General features: G+C 30.2%; 1 protein-coding gene across 3 annotated transcripts in view; it reads left to right on the top strand.

Moving 5' to 3' along the window:
* The window catches only part of Tusp (WD40 superfamily protein Tusp), an 86600-nt gene that overhangs the window by 59836 nt on the left and 6361 nt on the right, over positions 1 to 20403 (top strand). For 2 of the 3 annotated variants that reach the window (XM_080180655.1, XM_080180656.1), the window contains 20 exons: positions 245 to 318; positions 2125 to 2228; positions 2655 to 2769; positions 4195 to 4241; positions 4722 to 4802; positions 5179 to 5264; positions 5870 to 6150; positions 8499 to 8562; positions 9648 to 9735; positions 11146 to 11339; positions 12453 to 12519; positions 12890 to 13044; positions 13801 to 13926; positions 14205 to 14324; positions 14809 to 14856; positions 16126 to 16221; positions 16488 to 16605; positions 18680 to 18771; positions 19072 to 19141; positions 19831 to 19908. In XM_080180655.1, coding sequence (XP_080036781.1) covers positions 245 to 318; positions 2125 to 2228; positions 2655 to 2769; positions 4195 to 4241; positions 4722 to 4802; positions 5179 to 5264; positions 5870 to 6150; positions 8499 to 8562; positions 9648 to 9735; positions 11146 to 11339; positions 12453 to 12519; positions 12890 to 13044; positions 13801 to 13926; positions 14205 to 14324; positions 14809 to 14856; positions 16126 to 16221; positions 16488 to 16605; positions 18680 to 18771; positions 19072 to 19141; positions 19831 to 19908 — 2104 coding nt within the window. The remainder of the gene's footprint in view (positions 1 to 244; positions 319 to 2124; positions 2229 to 2654; positions 2770 to 4194; positions 4242 to 4721; positions 4803 to 5178; positions 5265 to 5869; positions 6151 to 8498; positions 8563 to 9647; positions 9736 to 11145; positions 11340 to 12452; positions 12520 to 12889; positions 13045 to 13800; positions 13927 to 14204; positions 14325 to 14808; positions 14857 to 16125; positions 16222 to 16487; positions 16606 to 18679; positions 18772 to 19071; positions 19142 to 19830; positions 19909 to 20403) is intronic. The other variant, XM_080180654.1, reaches the window with a different exon arrangement.

The following is a 20403-nucleotide window of genomic DNA, read 5'->3' as shown; positions in this document are numbered from 1 at the left end:
ATGGAAATAATATTTTAGGTAAGGTAAGTGAAGGTAACCCTTGCAAGGATAACATAAAAAATATAGATAGGGAGAAACATTGCTTATGTGCCCTGCAGGAGCTAGAAGCATTTATCTGTTGAAAGTATGAGGGTATTGGTTCCGTTGATTGAAGAGCTAACTAGATGTTAAAAAAATGTAATGATAGTCCATCGTATTTTGAACTTTTTGCAAAAATTCAAACTAAATAATAAAATCTTCGCAGAGATGACGTCATGATGATGGAAAATTCTGGAAAATATTTCACAAATAGCTTCAGTGAAGAGGAAGATGATAAACGTAAGTTATAACTTGTTTCAGAGTAGCGATGCAACACAACAAGAATGCACACGTCCGTTTTTTTAATTTGTACTAATTGTGCATAATAAAGATTTGTGCCTGTTTTTACCAGGGCATGCCAAAAATCTTATTATTTACATTACTAAAGTAGTAATATTTTTTATATCTTTGGCTATGACGCAGTTTGGGACTGTTATTTTTTTCTTGGATTATCGCTATATTGCCCCTTTTAAAGTTGAATTTTTATTTTTTTTCTCCAAAAATAAAAGTAAAAGTATTTGAATAATGTTTAAGCGGCAATGCATTAAATTCTAAATATATAGCACATTATATTACATATATATTCTAATGTAAGATTTGAAATAACTAGTGTTTACTTGTACGTAGTAGTAGTTTGATATTCTATTCCTGTATTTATTATTGTGTCCCAAAAATTGTGACAATATGATTTTTTTTAAATAGTAAATTTTTCAATTAAAAAAAATCGTATTCAAAGGGACTAATAATGTTATGGAGGGGGTAAAATATGCGCACAAATGTATAGTAATTCTATCAAGCGCCATACTATTTTTATAAAGTTTTTATGTATTGTATATTATGTACTGTAAAATGCAACTTTTGACATATGAAGTACATTTATTCTTTTTTTTTCTTGATATAAAGTTGCATGGGAGCTCATTTCCTGCCACTTTCACAATCTTACTTTTAGTAGGGCAGCTACCCTATATTAAGGGTATTTCAATATATTTGACTGTTTAATCTTTTATCCGTCACTAAAAAATCGTAACGATACAGAACTCAATTACATGAATCATTGAATACTGCTATAATATACGTTGAATGTATTGAACATGAAATTTTAAATACTAGTCTTGTTTTAAATTTATATTTTGCTGTTGGGCAAAATTGTCGACAACTCTTCCTCCTATGAAAATGAGAAGCTACTCTGTAATTTAATTTGTTTTTAAGTCAAATATTTATAAATAAACTGTATTAATTTTAAAGTCTTTTATCCTTTTAATATATTAGACTAGAGTTGGCTCGATATAACTATCTCCCTATTGGCTAGTTTTCTATATGCATTTATATTTCTCAATAAATCTATTTTCCTCACCCGGCATTACTATTTAAACGGAAGTAAATATTTAATAATCTAAATGATCTTAAAAAGATCTTTTAAATTATATTTTTTTCTTTACATTACCATCACCAAAGGGTTTATTATATGATTACAATTTTAGTTCAATATTTGAACACACAAAGTGTCGCCACAATCGAATTCTTTTAAAACAGAGTTTTCTTAAATTTATTATATCATAAATTTAAATTTTCTTTTTTATGATTAGAAATTAAATACTTCATTATAATGTAAATAGCAACATGAAATAAAAAAATGAATTTATTTTTAATAAAGTGAAATAATGGGTCTTATCGTTCTGGGCAATGAGAGTTTATTATGGATTATTGGAGCACTATAAGTTTTTAACGAATATTCCTTGGAAAACTTGAGCTCGTTTATAGACATTTATTTCCTATATAGATCTGACATGGATCTTGAAGCAATTAAGCAGGCCGTTTTGTACAGGTTAAAAATTGGAAGATTTCATTAAATAAAAGTTAGCGCAAATATACTTAGTAAATAACCATGTAGTTTATATTCAATTTTTAGAGAACTGTATTTGCCTCAAATATATTATCATGGGATTATAACGCAAATGGAGTCTTTTCTAAACTGACTACAGATTGAGAGAAACAAATCATTGTCAAACACTCATTGATCAATAAAAATATTATATTATAATCTAGTGAGTATGGAAGAGGATATGTTGACAGCAGTAACTCAGAAAGATTATCCAGTAGTTGCACCCCTACCTTCAATAGCTAATAGACTCTCTGTAGCTGATTTTCAGGTAAATATATATTTGCTATCTCTAGTTATCTGTCTTGAAGTGGCACTGTAAGTTTAAAATATTTTAAACATAATTGATTAATCTAAAATTTATCGTAACTTTTATTTCCAATTTTTTAACTGTTTTTTTTTTTTGCTAAAATGATTACAAAATATAGTCATAATCATCCTTAAACATTTATAAGGAGTATCTTTGAAAATCAACCAAAAAATATCAGCTATTACAAAAAATCTTTTGCTTTTAACAAAAAACAAACTTTTACTACTTTATATGGAATAGAGAAAGAATAAATTAACTTAAAACCACCCAAAGAAACATATAAATCTTCTCTGCAAAGTACATTCATATTTACAACAACATTTTGCTTTAAACAAATAACTTTCTACAATCCATATTAAAGATTTAACTTATTCTTATTGATTTTAGAAAATTTGTCCTTCCCGTCCTGAAGTATCCGTCGGAGAAGCAGCCACAACCTCCCAGAGACAGGCCAATACCTCTCAAATTAAATCCAAGCTTCCGGAGTTGTCGATAAGCACAGGTAAAACCCTGCTCCATTTGCACAAACTTCATGTCAAGCCGTGTCATAACTAAAGATATTAAAAATGGTTTTCAAATTTTGTTAAACCTGTAATTATTGATTACCTGTAAAACTTGTATTTTTGTTTTCACATTCTATACTTTATTTGAAATGTTGTAACTTTGTTTTTTGCTGCGCTACTAATATGAAATAAAATTTCAGTGTAAATTTCTTTTAAAATTGTGCAAAAAGAAGATCATCAACTAAACCCAGAATATAAATAAAATAGCGGTAAAATCTAAATAAAAATAAATTGAAATGAATAAAAAGATTATTGTGTTGAATAGATAGATAGATAAATAAAGATGATATCATAGTTCCATGTTATGATAACATTAAGAAATTGTTAGAAATTATGCATTTACAAACTACGTCCATTTTAATGGAGTTTCAGCAACACAAATAATATAATATAACTATTTTTAGCTGGACAAAACTTTTTTCTTTTACACTAAATACAAGTATTTTACGAGTACAATTCCTCTTGGTAGGGCAGGTACCCTTCCCTACAAGAAGCTTCACTATAAAGAAGCATCAGAAAGACAGACATCCGTTTTTTTCTTAATAAAGGATTATTGAAACTCTGATAAAAACGGCTAAGATAAGCTTATTTACACAAAATCAAATATATATTTACACAACTCTTATATCCTACTACTTCAAAAATTATATAAAAACGGCTAAGATACGCCAAACTTCATTAAGTGTGACAGATACACATATTTTTTAGAGACTACTACCGTTTCTAGGGTCTCTATACGAATTGAGGGAAAAAGTTAAAATTAAAAGCCATGAAATTTTTCTCGCTAAAACAATAATCTTGGTAAATTGTAAGGACATTTATTAGAAACTATGCAAAACCATTTTTATACTTTTGTTGAAACAATAACTTTCATTAAACTATATTAATAGCCCAGCTCTTGTATAGATAAAGTCAGTCCATACGTCTCAATGTGCAAGTAACATAACAAAGAAACATTCATAAGATGCAAAGCAACTTTTTGACTGTATCCTACACTTTTTCCTGCAGAGATAATTTAATTAGTTTGATATGTTAAACAGTTTTTATTTTTGTTTTAATCTTGAAATCAATTAGGGCCATTGTTATAGACTTTAGACTTGCATTTTAGGTTTGGTAGTGAGCCCTACAACGTTAGAGCAGCGCAGATATAGTCATCCCCTAAAGGATTAAAGATCCCCGCAGGGGTTTTCCATAGAAGAAAAAAATACCCCCCACCCCCTTTCAATTTATTTCAAAAATAAGGAGGGGTGGGGTTTTATGAGCTTTATTAGCTACTTGTGAGAAAGCGCCTAGTTTGTTTGTTTTTAGGATTAGATAATAAATGATAATAGTTCTAAAAGTTTATAAATGTGTTTGTTTTTCAGTTTCTTGTGATGAACCTTCAGGACAAACTCAAAACTTTCAAATAAAGGTAAACTTTTCTACAGATCTAGTCGAAAATACAAACAAAGGTTGATGTTTTTATTAAGGCTGCTACAAACCTCCATTCAAATAAAATTAGAATTATTTTAAAAGTCCTTCAAATTCCATGATCAAATTCTAGGGAGCGCACAGCTTAATTAAACGCGCCTGTCATCTTTTTGTATTGCGTTTACGTACACTTCATGCTACTATACATTTTAAGTTAATGATATTAAAGATTTTACGTTCAGTCGTTTGGTCGCTCTCTGCCTATTACGGTACTTGTCCAAAGGCCTTCTTTTGTATTTCTGACTAGTTTCAATGTTTGTTCAATCTATTATCATTCAATTAGTGGCCCAGCTACTCTATACCAAGTATATGTCCGTACGTTTGTCATACATTTTTTAGAAATTATTTTTTTTACAAATTACAGTTAAATGCTTTTCTATAGTCAAACTGTCTGAAATTAAAATGCATATTAATTTTCTAGGATATCTCAATACTAAGCCAAAAAGATGGATTCCGCAGTCCAAGTTCTCCCGTCAGTACGCCAAGCACGCCTAACTGTCAGGTGAAAATAACTAAAGGCCATTTTTTTTTATTGAAATATGGCTGTTAGAAAAATTATCTTATAAATTATTTTAGCAATTTTACAAAATCCGATAAGATTGTAAACTAAATAATTAAACACATATTTTTGTTCCTTAAATTAGATTATGTGAGGTTAAGTAAGGGTTAGGAGAACCCTGACAAGCTAATTACTAACAGTAATAGGACCAGAAGAGATAGGTTTTCCTGCAAGGACTAGAAAAAATTATTTTTTAAGTTGTCCTTCTTAGACGAAATTATCACAATATAACAACAGCACAAATTTTACTACTGTTTATAATAAGTTTTCGAAAAATTAGACAATGATAGAATTAACATATACTCTTACATTTTTCTAGGCAAGTCCAGCTCACTGTGAAGCAAGTCCTAGCCATGGGTTAAACCTATTCGATCCAAGAGTCGTCAATTCATCCAGTAACTCCAGGTACAAGTTATTCAGTTACTCTAGGAACAATTAATCCAGTGGCTCAAGGTATAATTCATCCAGTAACTCCAGGTACAATTCATCCAGTAACTCCAGGTACAATTCATCCAGTAACTCCAGGTACAATTCATCCAGTAACTCCTGGTACAATTCATCCAGTAACTCCAGGCATAATACATCCAATAACTCCAGGTACAATTCATCCAGTAACTTAAGGTACAGTTCATCCAGAAACCTCCAGATATAATTCATTTAATATGTCCTTGTACAATATATTGACAGCAAATCAATTCTGTGATTAAACTGTACCGCAAAATTAGTGTGCATAGAAACATTTCCGCTTTCTGTCGGGAAGGTACTGGTTTTTAATCTGACCTGTACTAGAGACGTTAATGAGGTGCTCCTGCTATGTAAGGCGTGTGTTGCGTTGAGAGAGGGTAATATGCACTGGTACTTAAAATATTACTAAACTGTGCACGTTTTAAAACATTTTTAGGTACGACAAAAAATACTTTATGGTGTACATAAATTTAAATAAAAATATACTTCAATAAAAAAAACTGAGAGTATCATGATGGAAAAATCTAATTAGTTTCAAATTTTAGTCCAAGTATCTCCAGTCCAAGTCGGTGGGCGGCCAAAGCGGAAGAGCTCCGCGACATTGATGGCATAATGACTGCCTCTACAAGCTCGCTATCAAACACAGCAACAACATCAGCGAAAAAATCTGCAATAGCATCCAGTAAAAAATCTTCCAAAACCTCGGAATCCGATGGTGGTTGCAGCACTGGGTTTGAGGTGGTTCAGGATTCGTCAATTAACAAGCCGGCCGCGCTCAGCTTTGGAGACAATACATGCGTCCGCAGCTGTAGTGTGGATCAATTAGGTAAGAAATATCATTATAGATATATAAATATTTAGCCTTTAAATTTTAATAAAATGATATTAACGCTACATGGTTTACTATATTTTTAGAATAAATTTAGGGTATAGTCCCTTTCGTGGCAACGCCCCTTAAGGGTCGATTCGTCATATTTTTAAAACGGCTTTTGATGGGTTATTTTAGCTTAGGTTAGGTTAGCTTAGGTTAGGCAATTGGCCCCACAGGATAGAAATAGGAGAAAAGCTACTGTGAAAAAAACGAAGAATCGCCCCTAAAGGTGCGTTGCCACGAAAGGAACTATACCCTAAATCTATTCTATTTTTTTTATTTACATGTGTATTTTCAAATGTACGATAAAAATAACCTGTTTATTGCATATGAATTTTTGGTTGCGCAGCTACTATAAAGTAATAGTATGGTGTATTACCCTATGCATACGTCTTCTTTCCTCTTTAAATGTATTCAGAACCTGTATCACTACAATATTCCCTTTTTGGTCTTTAGCGAAGGATCTCGTTAAGCACTGAACCGCTATGGTTCCCCTTTAATAAATACCCCTTCCAAAAAATATTTTTAACTTTTTCTTTAAAATTCAAATCGAAAACGGGGGCGGGGAGCGACTTAAGTGCCCCTAGAGGCTTCTAGGGGGCGTAGTAGCTAGTCATTTGAAAGGGTACAAATATAGTTTTATACAAAAATATTTAAGATAATTTTTTAATGAACTAAATAGTAGGAACAATTCTTTCGTTAAGATACAAATATCTTTTTTGCCCTTCTGTTATTTCAGCTTGTTTATATGAAAGGTTTACTTTATATTTATAAACCACTTGAAACAAATCCAATATAACTTTATAGTTGTATTTGCTGTATACAATATTGTGTATTCTGAATTGTTGTGGTGTATTTGAAAATCAGACATAATTTATGTTTTAGCCTACATTTTTTTTACTTAATGTATGTTTTTTATGTTAGGGTATGTTAAAATAGTACCAGAAGGATATAGTTCCCATTAAGGAATATTTTAGTAAAAGACTTCTTTTTTTGTCCATTTTTTTAAGATTCCTCATATGAAATATTATTTTTGCAAAATACGAAATTGTTCTTGTTTCATTTTTTTGTTGAAAAATATCTTTCCTTATTTTTTAGTAAGAAATATATTCTACACAACTACACAATTTAGTTCAATAGAATATATTATTCACTTGGATTTCACTTTTACAGGGATAGGTCAGTGCAGGTTTTAATATTCTTCTATCCAATTCTTTAAATTTGCTTTTTTGGTGCTTATTATTGATGTAGTTGGGGAAGAATATGTGCAGATTTATTTATACTTCCTAATTACCTTCCTCCATGCATCCATTTAGAATTTATACCACATACAAAGTATTCCAACAATATGCTGAATATTAAATTTTAAAAAGATACTTTTAATCTGTATCCAAAGCTATATTATTCAGATCCAGACGTTTCAAAGATCTTTGTTTCCAGATATTATTCTTGCTAAGTTTTTGAATTTAAAAATATATATAAATTTTGTATGAAATTGTATTTTTCTAATCTTTAAATCTCTAGAATAAACTGCCTAGAACTATTGACGATAAATTTTCTTTGGTGCTTTATAAGTTTACTTATAAATTGTATTCAATTTACTTCTATAGCTTTCTTATATAAAATTTAGGTTGTTTATTCCTTATCGCCAATTATGAAATGACACTTATTATATCTATATATAAAAGTGACAGGATGTCTATATGTCTATTGTGTCTGTGTGCAGATGGATTTCGCTAGCCGCTGAACTAATATGGTTCTCCTTGTTTCCCCCTCCCCCGCTGGTAGTCACATAAAAAAGTCATGCAAGATATGTAAATCCTTAAAACTTTGGTTATCTTAATTAAGCATCAATAATTTCCATCAACTACCCCCTTCAAAGCACTTAATTTTTTCATTCTTTTTATTGTAAAGGCAGCTCTTATGAATAGACATGATGTAAATTTATATATTTAAAGATATAAACTGTAATTTTGGTTATGTGAGTTTGTGTGTGTGTGTGTCTGTGCGTTTATGTCTGTGTGTGTCTTTATATGTGTTTGAGTTAGCTTCATTTTACAGAGACACTTATCTTACAGAATTTCATTTACATTCAAGACATGAATAAATACTACAGTAAATTAGATATTCAAATTAAAATAAGGAAAATCAACTTTTCCGCCGATCGAAAATGATCATTCATTTACTAATTTATTTTTAACAAATACATAACTTAAAGGGAACTTGTTCTAACCTAACCTAACTTATCAAAAAGATGCTAAACAATAATTTATATATTTTCTTACTATTTATAAATTTTTTAGGTGCTATAGTAGATATTCTTGGAGTTCCAAGTAGTGCTTCTCATCTGTGGGACAATGCTAGAAGGTAATCAAGATATTTCTAGTAGTTATATTATCTATTGTGTATTATGTAATATTTATATGGATGTGATACTTTTATGCAAGTAAAAGAATTTATAATATGAACTCTATGATCTAAAATTAGATTTTTAGAACCCTCAGTATATAGGAAAGCTTCTTATTTAAGAACAACATAACTAATAAAACTAATATACCAAATCATTATCAACCAATTAAGTTTTTTTTTCAATGACATAAATCTTTTCTATTGCGATGTATGCAGTTGTAAAACTTAAAACTGCTGATACGAATCAAAATGATATTGAAATCTAAATAGTTAGAATTTATAATTAGTAATATGTAAATGACTATAATTAGATAACAATTGAATTTGATTATCTAAGTTGTTCAGTTGTGTTGTAATAAATTTTAAATTAAATGATAATGATTTCACTTTGTCAAAAATATTTTCTGTTTTTGAAGAGAAATCCTAATTAGAAAATAATTCAATATACTTGACTAAATTTGGCCACTTTAAAATTTCAAATTTTAAAACATAAATTAGTTGAGATAATTGACTTTATAAAATATATTTATTTATATAAAGTTCTTAATTTTTATTTAACTATATAAATAAGTGCTTTTAAGCAAATATAACGACTGATAAATTTGTTTAAAACCTTACCAAAGATAAATATTCTATAACTGTCTGCTAATAATATTACTGAATATTGTGTGCAGGGGCAGAGATAAAATTAATCCTTCAAACCCTGTGATGTAAATGTTCAATTAACTAAATTGGAAAAGGATTTAATCTAAATTTGAAAGGTTTTAAATTTTGAAGAACAAAATACACATTTAATTGAAAATGTTAAATGACATAGTATAACAAGATTGACAAGATCACAAAAGACTTACAAATCTAAAAATAATTGATTTTATGAATTAAAACAAACGTAGAACATTTATTAGCTCTTTTTAGAAACCAGCTGTTTATTTTGTTACAATCTGCACATGTTAACTTTACATAAGGAAGTCAACAATTCGCGTTTTCTATACTTTTAATCAACCTACTCTTATTGCAAAAATCTATGCCGAACTTTTGTTTAGACTGGTTTTATCAGTAGAGAAAAGAAAACGGCGACGCCAGGCGAATCCATCCAGTTTTTCTACCTGTCCTGGTAGTGCTCATAATCAGGTATTAACTCCAGTATTTCTACCTGTCCTGGTAGTGGTCATAATCAGGTATTAACTCCAGTATTTCTACCTGTCCTGGTAGTGGTCATAATCAGGTATTAACTCCAGTATTTCTACCTGTCCTGATAGTGGTCATAATCAGATATTAACTCCAGTATTTCTACCTGTCCTGGAAGTGGTCATAATAAGATATTAACTCCAGTATTTCTACCTGTCCTGGTAGTGATCATAATCAGATATTAACTCCAGTATTTCTACCTGTCCTGGTAGTGGTCATAATCAGGTATTAACTCCAGTATTTCTACCTGTCCTGGTAGTGTTCATAATCAGGTATTACCTGCAGTATCTTTACCAGTCATAATCATCTTTTCTAAAGGGATGATTTCCCTATTTTTCTCTCAAGTAAACATCTATGACTCATTTAATGATCAAAATAAATTCTGATGTTACATTTTTTCCCAGGTGTTTTTCCATGCAACTTTCATAGATAATAGTGAGTTTATGAGATATTGTAACTTTTTTATAGCTGTAATGGTATGGATGTTAAATCTATAGGGAATATGATATAATCTACTAAATTATTTTGTCTTTGAAGCTAATGTGAAGGCAATATTATATTGTATTATGAAGTACAGTATTAGTAATTAAATTTTTCATTATGCGATTCAATAGGCCTTAGTCAACACTGTCACTAGGTCAATAAAAAGCTATTTAGGTCCGCTTAAGTACATCCGAATCCTTCCAAGTTTTCTACTTCTAAACTTACAATATGAAGGACACATGTTACTTTCAATATCATTTTTTATAATGGAACATTTTTTTACAATATTGAATTTATTTAGATATATTTTTTCGATATACTTTATTTATCACTAGCGGCTACGCCCCTAGAGGCCTCTAGGGGCACTTGAGGAGGAGAGAGTCGAATTTAATAATTCAATTTCTTATTTTAGATTTTAAAAGAAAAAGTAAAAAAATTTACGTTTGATGTTTGTTTTTCGTTCAACTCTCTTTCTAAAATTGAGAAATTTAAAAAAAATTTAATTTCTCTAGGGAGGGTGGTGGTACCATCCCCCAAAATAGTTATAAACCTTCCCGGGACCTATGAGAAGCTACCCTGTTAAGGAGAACCCGATCGGTTCAGCGGTTAGCGAGATCCTTCGGTACAGACAAACACACAAACACACAAACACGCAAACACACAAACATCCTGTTACTTTATTATAAGGATATGAAAAATATGAGGAATTATTTTTTGTCTTCCTATCTTACCCTTACAAACATTTTCAATTAATATTGACTTTAATTATGCATTGCGTTTAGCAATAGCATGCAGAAAAATCTGACAGAAACTGTTGAAAAAAGTTGTTTTCTAATCCTTGGATTATTAATGATGCATGTTTTTTTTCAGAACTGCCAGCGGCTGGTCACAAACTTACATACTGGCAGTCAAGCAGCTGCTAAATGTGACAGACTGGTGGCAGCTAACTGTCCAACTAACCACATTTCTGCTCTCTATGGTCCTGGCAAGAATTCAACACCTCTGATGGGAAGAAAGAAAAAGTTGGCAAAAAGCAGCAGCTTTGATGTTGAAACTCTGTTTAGGTTAGTTTTGAATGTTTTTAAACCATGCTTTAAATGCGCCCACGAAATGACCGCGCCAAACTAAGATAAAAAAAATCAATCAAATTATGTTCTATTAGTACTTTAATAGACAGTTAGTATGCATTCTTAAAATAGTCTTAAGTAAATATTAATCGAAAAAATAAACTTATTCCACCGTTCCTTACATATGTTCACATCAATTCTCATTTATAAATATTTTACCTTTTTTTAAACCGAATTCGTCTGAAATGTGAAATTTTTTTATTTATATTACTACTTGTATCAGAAACACGAAAAACAAATTAGTAGGTTGTTGACCTATACATTATACAATCTAATTTGTTTAAGTTTGCGAAGAAACTTTCTGTTGTGTTATTTACATATTTCCAAAGATTTGCTGATTAGTTGGAAATAGTTTTAACTTCTCATGTTTGAAAAATACTGGTGTACCTTCAGTACCACGAATTCATAACATATTACATTAGCAAATAATCTCTATACATTAGGTATAAAAACATCCACCTTTTTGGTTTCACTCATTTCATTAGTTAAATTTCTTCAATAGTTTTCAGTTTATAATATACTAGCGGCTACGCCTCTAGAAGCCTCTAGGGGCACTTGTAGGAGGGGGAAAAGTCGGCCTCATCCCATTTTAAATTTGTTTCAAAAGAGTTTTTAAAATATTTTTGGGGGGAAGGGGGGGGGCAAGACATCCTCTCCAAAAACAGGTTAAAACCTTCCCAGTACCTATAAGAAGCTTCACTGTAATGGAGAACAATATCGGTTAAGTGGTTAGCGAGATCCTTCGGAACAGACAAAAAAAACGCTTACTACTTTATATAATAGGATTTTCAAGGAAGCGGTAAATAATTATCTGGGGGGGAGGGAGGAGTTTGGATATAATAAACAATTTTTTATCCCCCAGTTAAAATAGTGTGAACTCCTTTGAATAGATGAAACAAATGAAAACCCCCTTGATTTTGGTTAAAGGAGGGTTCAAATTACCAAGTGTGTTTCTCGAATCCCCCAGAGCAAAGCCCTGTGCACGCACTAGGTAAAATTATGTGGAGATAGGTTTACATATATATTTTTAACTAATTAGCTTTTTCATAGGAGTAGTGAAGAAATAAATACTGGAATACAAATTTGCCAATCTTGTAAAGAATCATACGAGGGAAAGGTAATAATTAAACTTGATAAAATTTATTCCCGACATATTTGAAAATATATATATAATGTAAAAGTTTATTGTTTGAAAAGAAATAAATATTTAATTTTAAAAGTGACAAGAACTTGCGTATTGTATAAATTTCAGAGCTTTTGTTTAACAGGTCTAGTTTTAATACCACATCTCTCAAGGAACATCCGTCTAACTTATATACAGCATCATTTTTACAAGGACTGACGAAAAATACATTGTTCTTTGTAAATGTTACCCGCAGACCATTTCGAAATACCAACGGCCCATTTGAATCAAAAGTAAGTAAGTTATATTTAGAATTAGACATGTATATCAACGAAAATTTATGATCATAAAATTAAATTTTTAGGATCTCGACATGTCTGACGAGATATTTGACGTTGTTGGTGGTGGTCTGGAGGATGGAGATGAATCTTTACTTGAGGATGGTGATGCTACGTCTATTGATGAGAGCTCTAATCAAAACCAACCTCTCATTCCTCCTCCTAGCCCTAGATCATCAAGGTTATCTACTATCTAGAATTTAATAATTTTTCTCTTGTTATATAAAGTAGTAAGGTTTTTCTGTCTGAAGCTTAAATTTCAATAACTTAACCGATTGAGTTTTACATTTTGTGGAAGCTTCACATTGTTCCTGGGATAGTTTTAGGCTATTTTGATTTTCAAAATAAAGTCTTGAGATGGTTTTTAACTTTTTTCAATCTATTCCTTGCATCCCTGTTGTCTACCCACCCGTTGTAAAAACGCAAAAACAGAAAAGTTTTGAAATAAATCAATGTGTTTGACTGAGCATATTGCTGTTCAGTTTTTGCTCGTCTTTTTTTTATTTTCGTATCATAATTTACAGAAAGCGCAAACAAACGTATTACAGGAATAAGCAACCAATTGTCGACTGCTGACCTTTAATGTGGCTTTTATAAAACATTAATTCGTCCAGTTGCCATTTTTTACTGCCTATCACGTCTGCGTTGCAGCTGCCCAACCCTATTTTTTTACAGTTTAACTTTGATCAAGTTTCTCTTATTTGCTCTCTAATAACAAAAGTTTAAATCAAGGTTTTAGAACAAAGTATTTTTTACATGAAATTTTACAAGATTACAGGATTATTAGAAGATAAATTTCTTGCCCATATGGGAGGAAATATACATTTTAGAGCCAAAATAAGAAAAAATTCAAACATATAACGGAAAATTTCTTATGTACTTATGGATTGAGGAAAATAAATATAAAATCCGTTATTCATAGTAAAATTTATTTAAGGCGGTTAGATTCAGTTAGAACCCTACTAGAGAAGGCAAAGTTAAAACTGAGTTCGTCCAGAGGGAGGTCAGAGACAAGAGAAATCTCACAGAGGCTGCAGGATCCAGGAACTCCGGTTCATAAAAGGTAATTTTACATATTTTACATACCTAATAGACTTGGAGGAATTTACACATATAGCTCGTGTCCCCTCTAATACGAGCTAAATGTGGAGACCCTGATAGCATATAAATATAAAAACTTACACATTTATTATTTACACTTTAACTACTTTTTTTTCATTAGTAAATCTAAGTCGTTTAAATAAGTCTAACTACCATTAATTAGACTTAATCATCCTTGTTAATCCTTAAATTAGTCAATTATTCAATTTTCAATTAGTAAGATTTTTATTATTTATCCAGGTATAGTGACCGTTTGGGTGTACCAGAACAGGTTCAGGGAAGCTACAGCAGTCCAAATACTCCTCTCATGGCCAGGAAAAGAAGGACAAACAACAAAAATACTTCGTTCAGCCCTGTCAGGTATAAGCTCTCAACCTTACCTAACCTATTTTCTGCAAATTTGTTATCCCATGTTGATTTAGTTCTTTACGTTTTGGCAAGGATATGGCACAAGAAGAAAATTAATTCCCTGCAGAGTAGATTTATTGTATTAATTGGACATATTGTATTGTTGTATTACAGTCTGTGTTTAGGGAAAATTCATGACAAATTTTTTTTCTTCCTGTGCCTTTTCATTATAAATTTAGCTTGTATACAATATACAATACATACATGATAGCATTCTAATGTACATAATTTACTTTCATATAAATTTCCTTGTTTCTACTTTTATACCCCTAAGAAAACTTAAGATATCAAACACCATTATCAAGAGAGATTCTATTTTGGTCAATTTTATCTGTCTTTAATTTATTTTTATTTTTTTCATATAAGGACCAACAATAATCTTTGCTTGTACATTTTTAGTTGTTTAATAAATCTTAAGGATTTTTTTTGTATGTAGCCATGATGATATAGAGATATTAGATAATGATTTATCTGAAGAAGACAGGTCGACACACATAACAAAAATGAATAAAACATATTTTTTCTCTTATTTTCGTATTTTTGTTTTCTAAATGTAACCCTTGTCTTCTGATCAAATCTTATTTTGAAACCCAAACCAAAAAGAAAAGTTGGCTGTATCTGCAAACTTGCAAACAAACAAAAAACTTGCTATTATTGTACAAGAGAAATATTTTTGCAATTCTTTTTCTTCCTCGCGATTAACAAAAATATTAAATATCAAATTATCTTAAAGATGTTTTATTCATTTTAGAGAATCTAATAAGCACACTGCTTTTTCACAAGTTGTAAATCTTTGAACGTAAATATTCATAAGTATAACAAAAAGGTTTTAACCTTTAAAAATCAATCAACTTAACAACGGTTTTCCAATTAAAATTGCCTGACTTAAATATCGGAGACGTACTAGTCGTTACTAAAGTAAAGCTTCAATTATAAAATAGAATATTTACTGATGTTATAAAAAATAAATATTTGTAAATAACTACTAATTGTAAACACTTTGAACTTAATAAAGCGTTTGATTTGATTGTCAAACTAAAAGGGCAATTGAATTAGATACCTGCCAATATTCTAAACTAGCTTTAGTGTCCATAGATTATATGAGCTTCTTAGGGAAGTTTTAACCCAATCAACCTTTCCTTTAAATTGTAGGATCATAATGGGATGGAAGCTAAAATATGAAGCTTACGATAATTTTTTTTAGAGATATAACTCATAAATGAAACAATTGCGTTTAAATTAATCTGCAAACATTATGTTTAAAAGGAAGGGGGGAGCTAAATTAATTTAGTAATTAAAGCTTTTTTCCATTCAAAAAAAAATATTTACACATTAAGTTAATCATTGTCCGCTGTCCTATAACTATATCACTTGCATTAGAAGATAATGCTTTTGCAATACAAATAATAACAATATTTAGCACGCCAGCACATACATTTGCTTTTAGTCGTTCAAATTTGAAAAATTGTGAGATTTTTTAATTGAGCAAATTTTATTTAACTAGCGCAGTTACTTTGCAATCAAAATCTGTCAGTAAATGTGTTTTTATTAGTATTTTTGATGTTGCTACACTACCTATTAATTTAATCGTCCTTATTACAACTAAATTAACTTAAAAATTAGATAAATATCTATATTTTGCCAAGATCTATCCTAAAGCTTTTATTTATTAAATTTTACTAGCGCATTTTAATCAGCCTGTATTTCTTCAACTTTTGCTAATTGTTGTTTATCTAGAAATCTAAATTTTTAGGACCATATTAAGCTCCCCTTTGCTGCGGCGCAAGAAAACAAGTTTAGAAAATACTGGAACTACAAGTGAGGATGATATTGATCAAATTCATAAAAGGTATTATAGAATTAGCTATAGAGTAGCTACTCGACCTTAACTTTAATGTATGTTATTCAAAACTCGTCCTATTATAAAGAAAAATTGGTGAATTTTTTTGTTAGTGGGGTAAGATGTGTTTTTTTACCACAAAATAGCTTTGAACCATGGTATGCTAAGTAGGTATATTCCCTAAATTAGAATTGTAATCTTAAGGAATGGAAGGACAAGCAGACATTGTTCTACTTTGAATCTTTATTTAACTTTATTGAACTTATTTATATTAGATTACGAGGAATGAAAGGAGGGCAGAATGTGGCTGAACCTGCAGCCCCAACCTCCAACAATCCAACAACAAATTATGTCAACCTGGAAACTTTTCAAAAACAAAAACTGAGACACAAGGTAAATAAATAATCTGGGATACAGGGATAGCACAATGGATATAAATTATTCTACCCAATAATCATTTTTTAAATTTAGTTAGAAAGATAAAAAAATATTTTTTTTCTTCACTTCAAAGAATTCTAAACTACCAGAGCCAAAAACAAGATTTGGAAATTTTGCTCTAGGGGGGGGGGGGGGGATCTTTTGGGGGGGATATTAGTCTAATATCCTGTTTCCTCTCTATAAACAAAAATTATAAAAAGCTTAACACAAACAGACGTTTTTTTCCTCCTTAATTATATTTTTGAGTATTGCATGTCAATATATATTTTGTTGATATGAACTATCCGGCCATCCTGAATAGTTATGGCTTATCCTTCAGAATTTATATTAGATTTATTGTTATGTTCTACTGCATATATCTATATATTATTCTTTTCTATCAAACAATCAGATATCCAACGAAATGAGAAAAATTTGTAAATTCAAAAATTGTAGTAGAAACACAATAGATAAAAAAAAGATTCTTGAAAAACATAAAGAAGTTGTATCAACTTTTTTGCTTTTTATTTAAGATAGCTAGCCGGTCCTTTCAGTAAGTAGTAGATGTAAAATTTTTCATAGAATTCAGATATGCAATCGGTTTTTTTGTAGACCTCTTATTTTTTAAGTAATTTAAGTTTTTTTAAAAAATAATTAAGTCGGTTTTAAGGTACTAAAACGCAACAAAATAAAAGAAGAAAATGGCCAGTATGAACAAAAATAGTAAGATCTTTAATTTGACACCTTACTTTTAAAATTCTGTTGAGTAATTATTGAAAAAATCTATTTTTTTAACCTCGGTTTAATAAAAACTTTAGACCTAAATATTTTCTCAAACAGACATAAAAAACATGGGTTCATATATACCTTTAGAATCAGAAAAATATTACGAATCTATTCTAAGCAAAATTGAAAAAGTTTTATAAAACTATAATAAAAAAAATAAGTTTATTTTAAGAATCATAATTTTCGGCTTTAAAGGGTTAGCTTAAACCAAACCTGAAAAAAACCTAAACAAAAGACAATGCAATGTAGCAGATATTTTTTAAACACAAGAAACAATAATGTATTTTTAACTGGATTGTTTTGAAGTTTATAAACAGACTGATGCATATTTGTTCATAATTTTTCATTCTTTACATGTTCTTTAATATCACTATATTTATTGTAGTATCTATTTTATATATTGTATGAACGTTCTCCTTTTTTTCTGGCAATTCTATAGGTTAATTTTATAGATTAAGCTTCCCGATTCGTCAATTTTTGCGATTTGTGATTGGCTAGTTTAGTAGTTACAATTCTTAAAATAACTTTTTTATTTTTTATATTTTTTATTACAATTTTTTAAAACTTTTTCAATTTTGCTTACAATGGATTCATATTATTTTTCTCATTCTAATGGTATATATGAACCCATATTTTTTATGTCTGTATGAGAAAATATTTAGGTTTAATGTTTTGATTAAACCGAGGTTAAAAAAATAGATTTTTTCAACAATTACTCAACAGAATTTTAAAAGTAAGGTGTCAAATTAAAGATCTTACTATTTTTGTTTATACTGGCTATTTTCTTCTTTTATTTTGTTGCGTTTTAGTACCTTAAAACCGACTTAATTATTTTTTTTAAAAACTTAAATTACTTAAAAAATAAGAGGTCTACAAAAAAACCGATTGCATATCTGAATTCTATGAAAAATTTTACATCTACTACTTACTGAAAGGACCGGCTAGCTATCTTAAATAAAAAGCAAAAAAGTTGATACAACTTCTTTAGTACAAAAGACAGATATAAATAGGGTTTAGATAATGACAGGTTTATGAACAAGCAAAAGTACAGAAAGCCATTCAGGCACTCATACATTTAAAATAAATTTTACGGCCCGGTAGGGGTTAAGTAGGGGTCAACCCATACTTAATGAGAAAGCACGTATGAAGTGGTATAGTTTCCCACTTTCTTATAAGTCATTTTAAAATTATTTTTAACTTGCTTCTTGATAAACAACTAATTCCATCAAAGTTTTCATGAACATTAATTAAATTTTTATTATAGTTGAGACAGTTAAGTACTCAAGATGGGGTAGAAGACTCAAGTTTATCATGGTCCCCAGAATCAAGTCCTAAACTTAGTCCTAGAAACGCCAGGTAGGAAATACCACCCTAGTCCCCAGAATCAAGTTCTAAACTTAGTCCTAGAAACGCCAGGTAGGAAATATTACCCTAGTCCCCAGAATCAAGTCCTAAACTAAGTCCAAGGAACGCCAGATAGGAAAGAGAATCAAATCTTGAATAATCAAGTCCTAAGGTAATTTTTAAAAAAAATTATGCTAGTACAGGGTAAGCTCGAAAAAAGAGAAGAGAGCTTGTTTTGGATAATGAATATTACAGGGTGATCCTGCAAAAAATGTAAAAAAAAAAACTAGACTTACAAGATGTATATTACAGGGTGAGCCCGAGAATGTGTCGCGAACTTGTGCTGCATAATAAAGCTCCACTATGGAATGAAAGTAGTCAGGTACATTTATATTTTTCTCCTATCTATCTACAGGGTGTCCCACTTTAACCTTGTATTTATGTTCAGACCCTTGTTGATATATTTAAGCTCTCACAGAAGGATAAAACACATTAAAAGCTTATTAGTGACTATTTTCACTATTAGTCTATGGTGATAGTTGGATATGAATGGCTTAGATTTGATATTCAACTTAAATCGTATTTGTTTTAATTATCTAAATTGATTATGTTGATTTGTAAATTGGCAGCACCTTTGAAACATAAATTATAAATTAGGTCAATTCTCTCAATCAGGAGAAATACAAATTATATTTTATATTCTCAGAACATCAATAAAATACGTTCACCCTTAAAAGCAAAGACTTAGCCAAAAAGTTTAATTTTTAAGTCTTTTTTATAGCAAAATATGCTCTATTGTTAAAATATTTAGAAAATTAGCTACTCTTTAATTATTATCCAAAAGTTCGTACGAAACTTGTTAATTTGTTGTACTGTTAGCTTTTACTATTTTTATTTTTAAAAATCTTTAATGAGGGGTCTGGAGCAATGTTTTATGAGAGAGTGAACAGTTTTTAACAGAATCGTTTTAGCGGATAGCCAAATCTTATGGAACGAACGAACAGACATCTTTCTGCTCTTTTTTATAGAAATTTAATAAATAAAGCTTCAACTAAATATTGTTATATGTAGGTGTACCAGTTAGATTTTGGAGGACGTGTAACTCAAGAGTCAGCTAAAAACTTTCAAATTGAACATGCTGGCGTACAGGTAGGATATTTTTAAAGCATAATGCACTGCACCGTTGCACGTGCACATACTGTTTATCATTTTTGCTCATGGATCACTTAAGAGTTTCTTTTCAATATAACAGGTATTCTCCATCTCACTCTTTGCGAAAAAGAAGTATCTCGAGGCTGAAGTGAGGCTACTAGTTAGAAATTACAAATTGTACAGAATGAGAAACAAGTAAAACTAATTTAATTTAGTGAGAATAAACACAAAAACTTTTAGTTAAATAACTTATACAAACATGTTATGAAATTGTTTCTTGAGTTAATTTAAATTTGCGAGCTTGTTTCTATTATAGCAGAGAATCAGGGATGGAATAATTGACGGTAAAATAAATCTTCCAGTGGCGTGCGAACCGAAGGGGGCAGTTGGGGCAATCGCCCCCCCCTAGCGACCAAAACGCCCCCCCCTGCCCCCCCTAGCAACCGCCCCCCCTGCCCCCCCCTAAATGTTAAAAAATGCCCCATTTTGCCC

Source organism: Acartia tonsa, chromosome 13 (genome assembly GCF_053477335.1).
Source record: "Acartia tonsa isolate MP-2025a chromosome 13, ASM5347733v1, whole genome shotgun sequence".
NCBI classification, from domain to species: Eukaryota; Metazoa; Arthropoda; class Copepoda; order Calanoida; family Acartiidae; genus Acartia; species Acartia tonsa.
The sequence above is the reverse complement of the archived record's forward strand: the minus strand, read 5'-3'. Positions and strand labels throughout refer to the sequence as shown.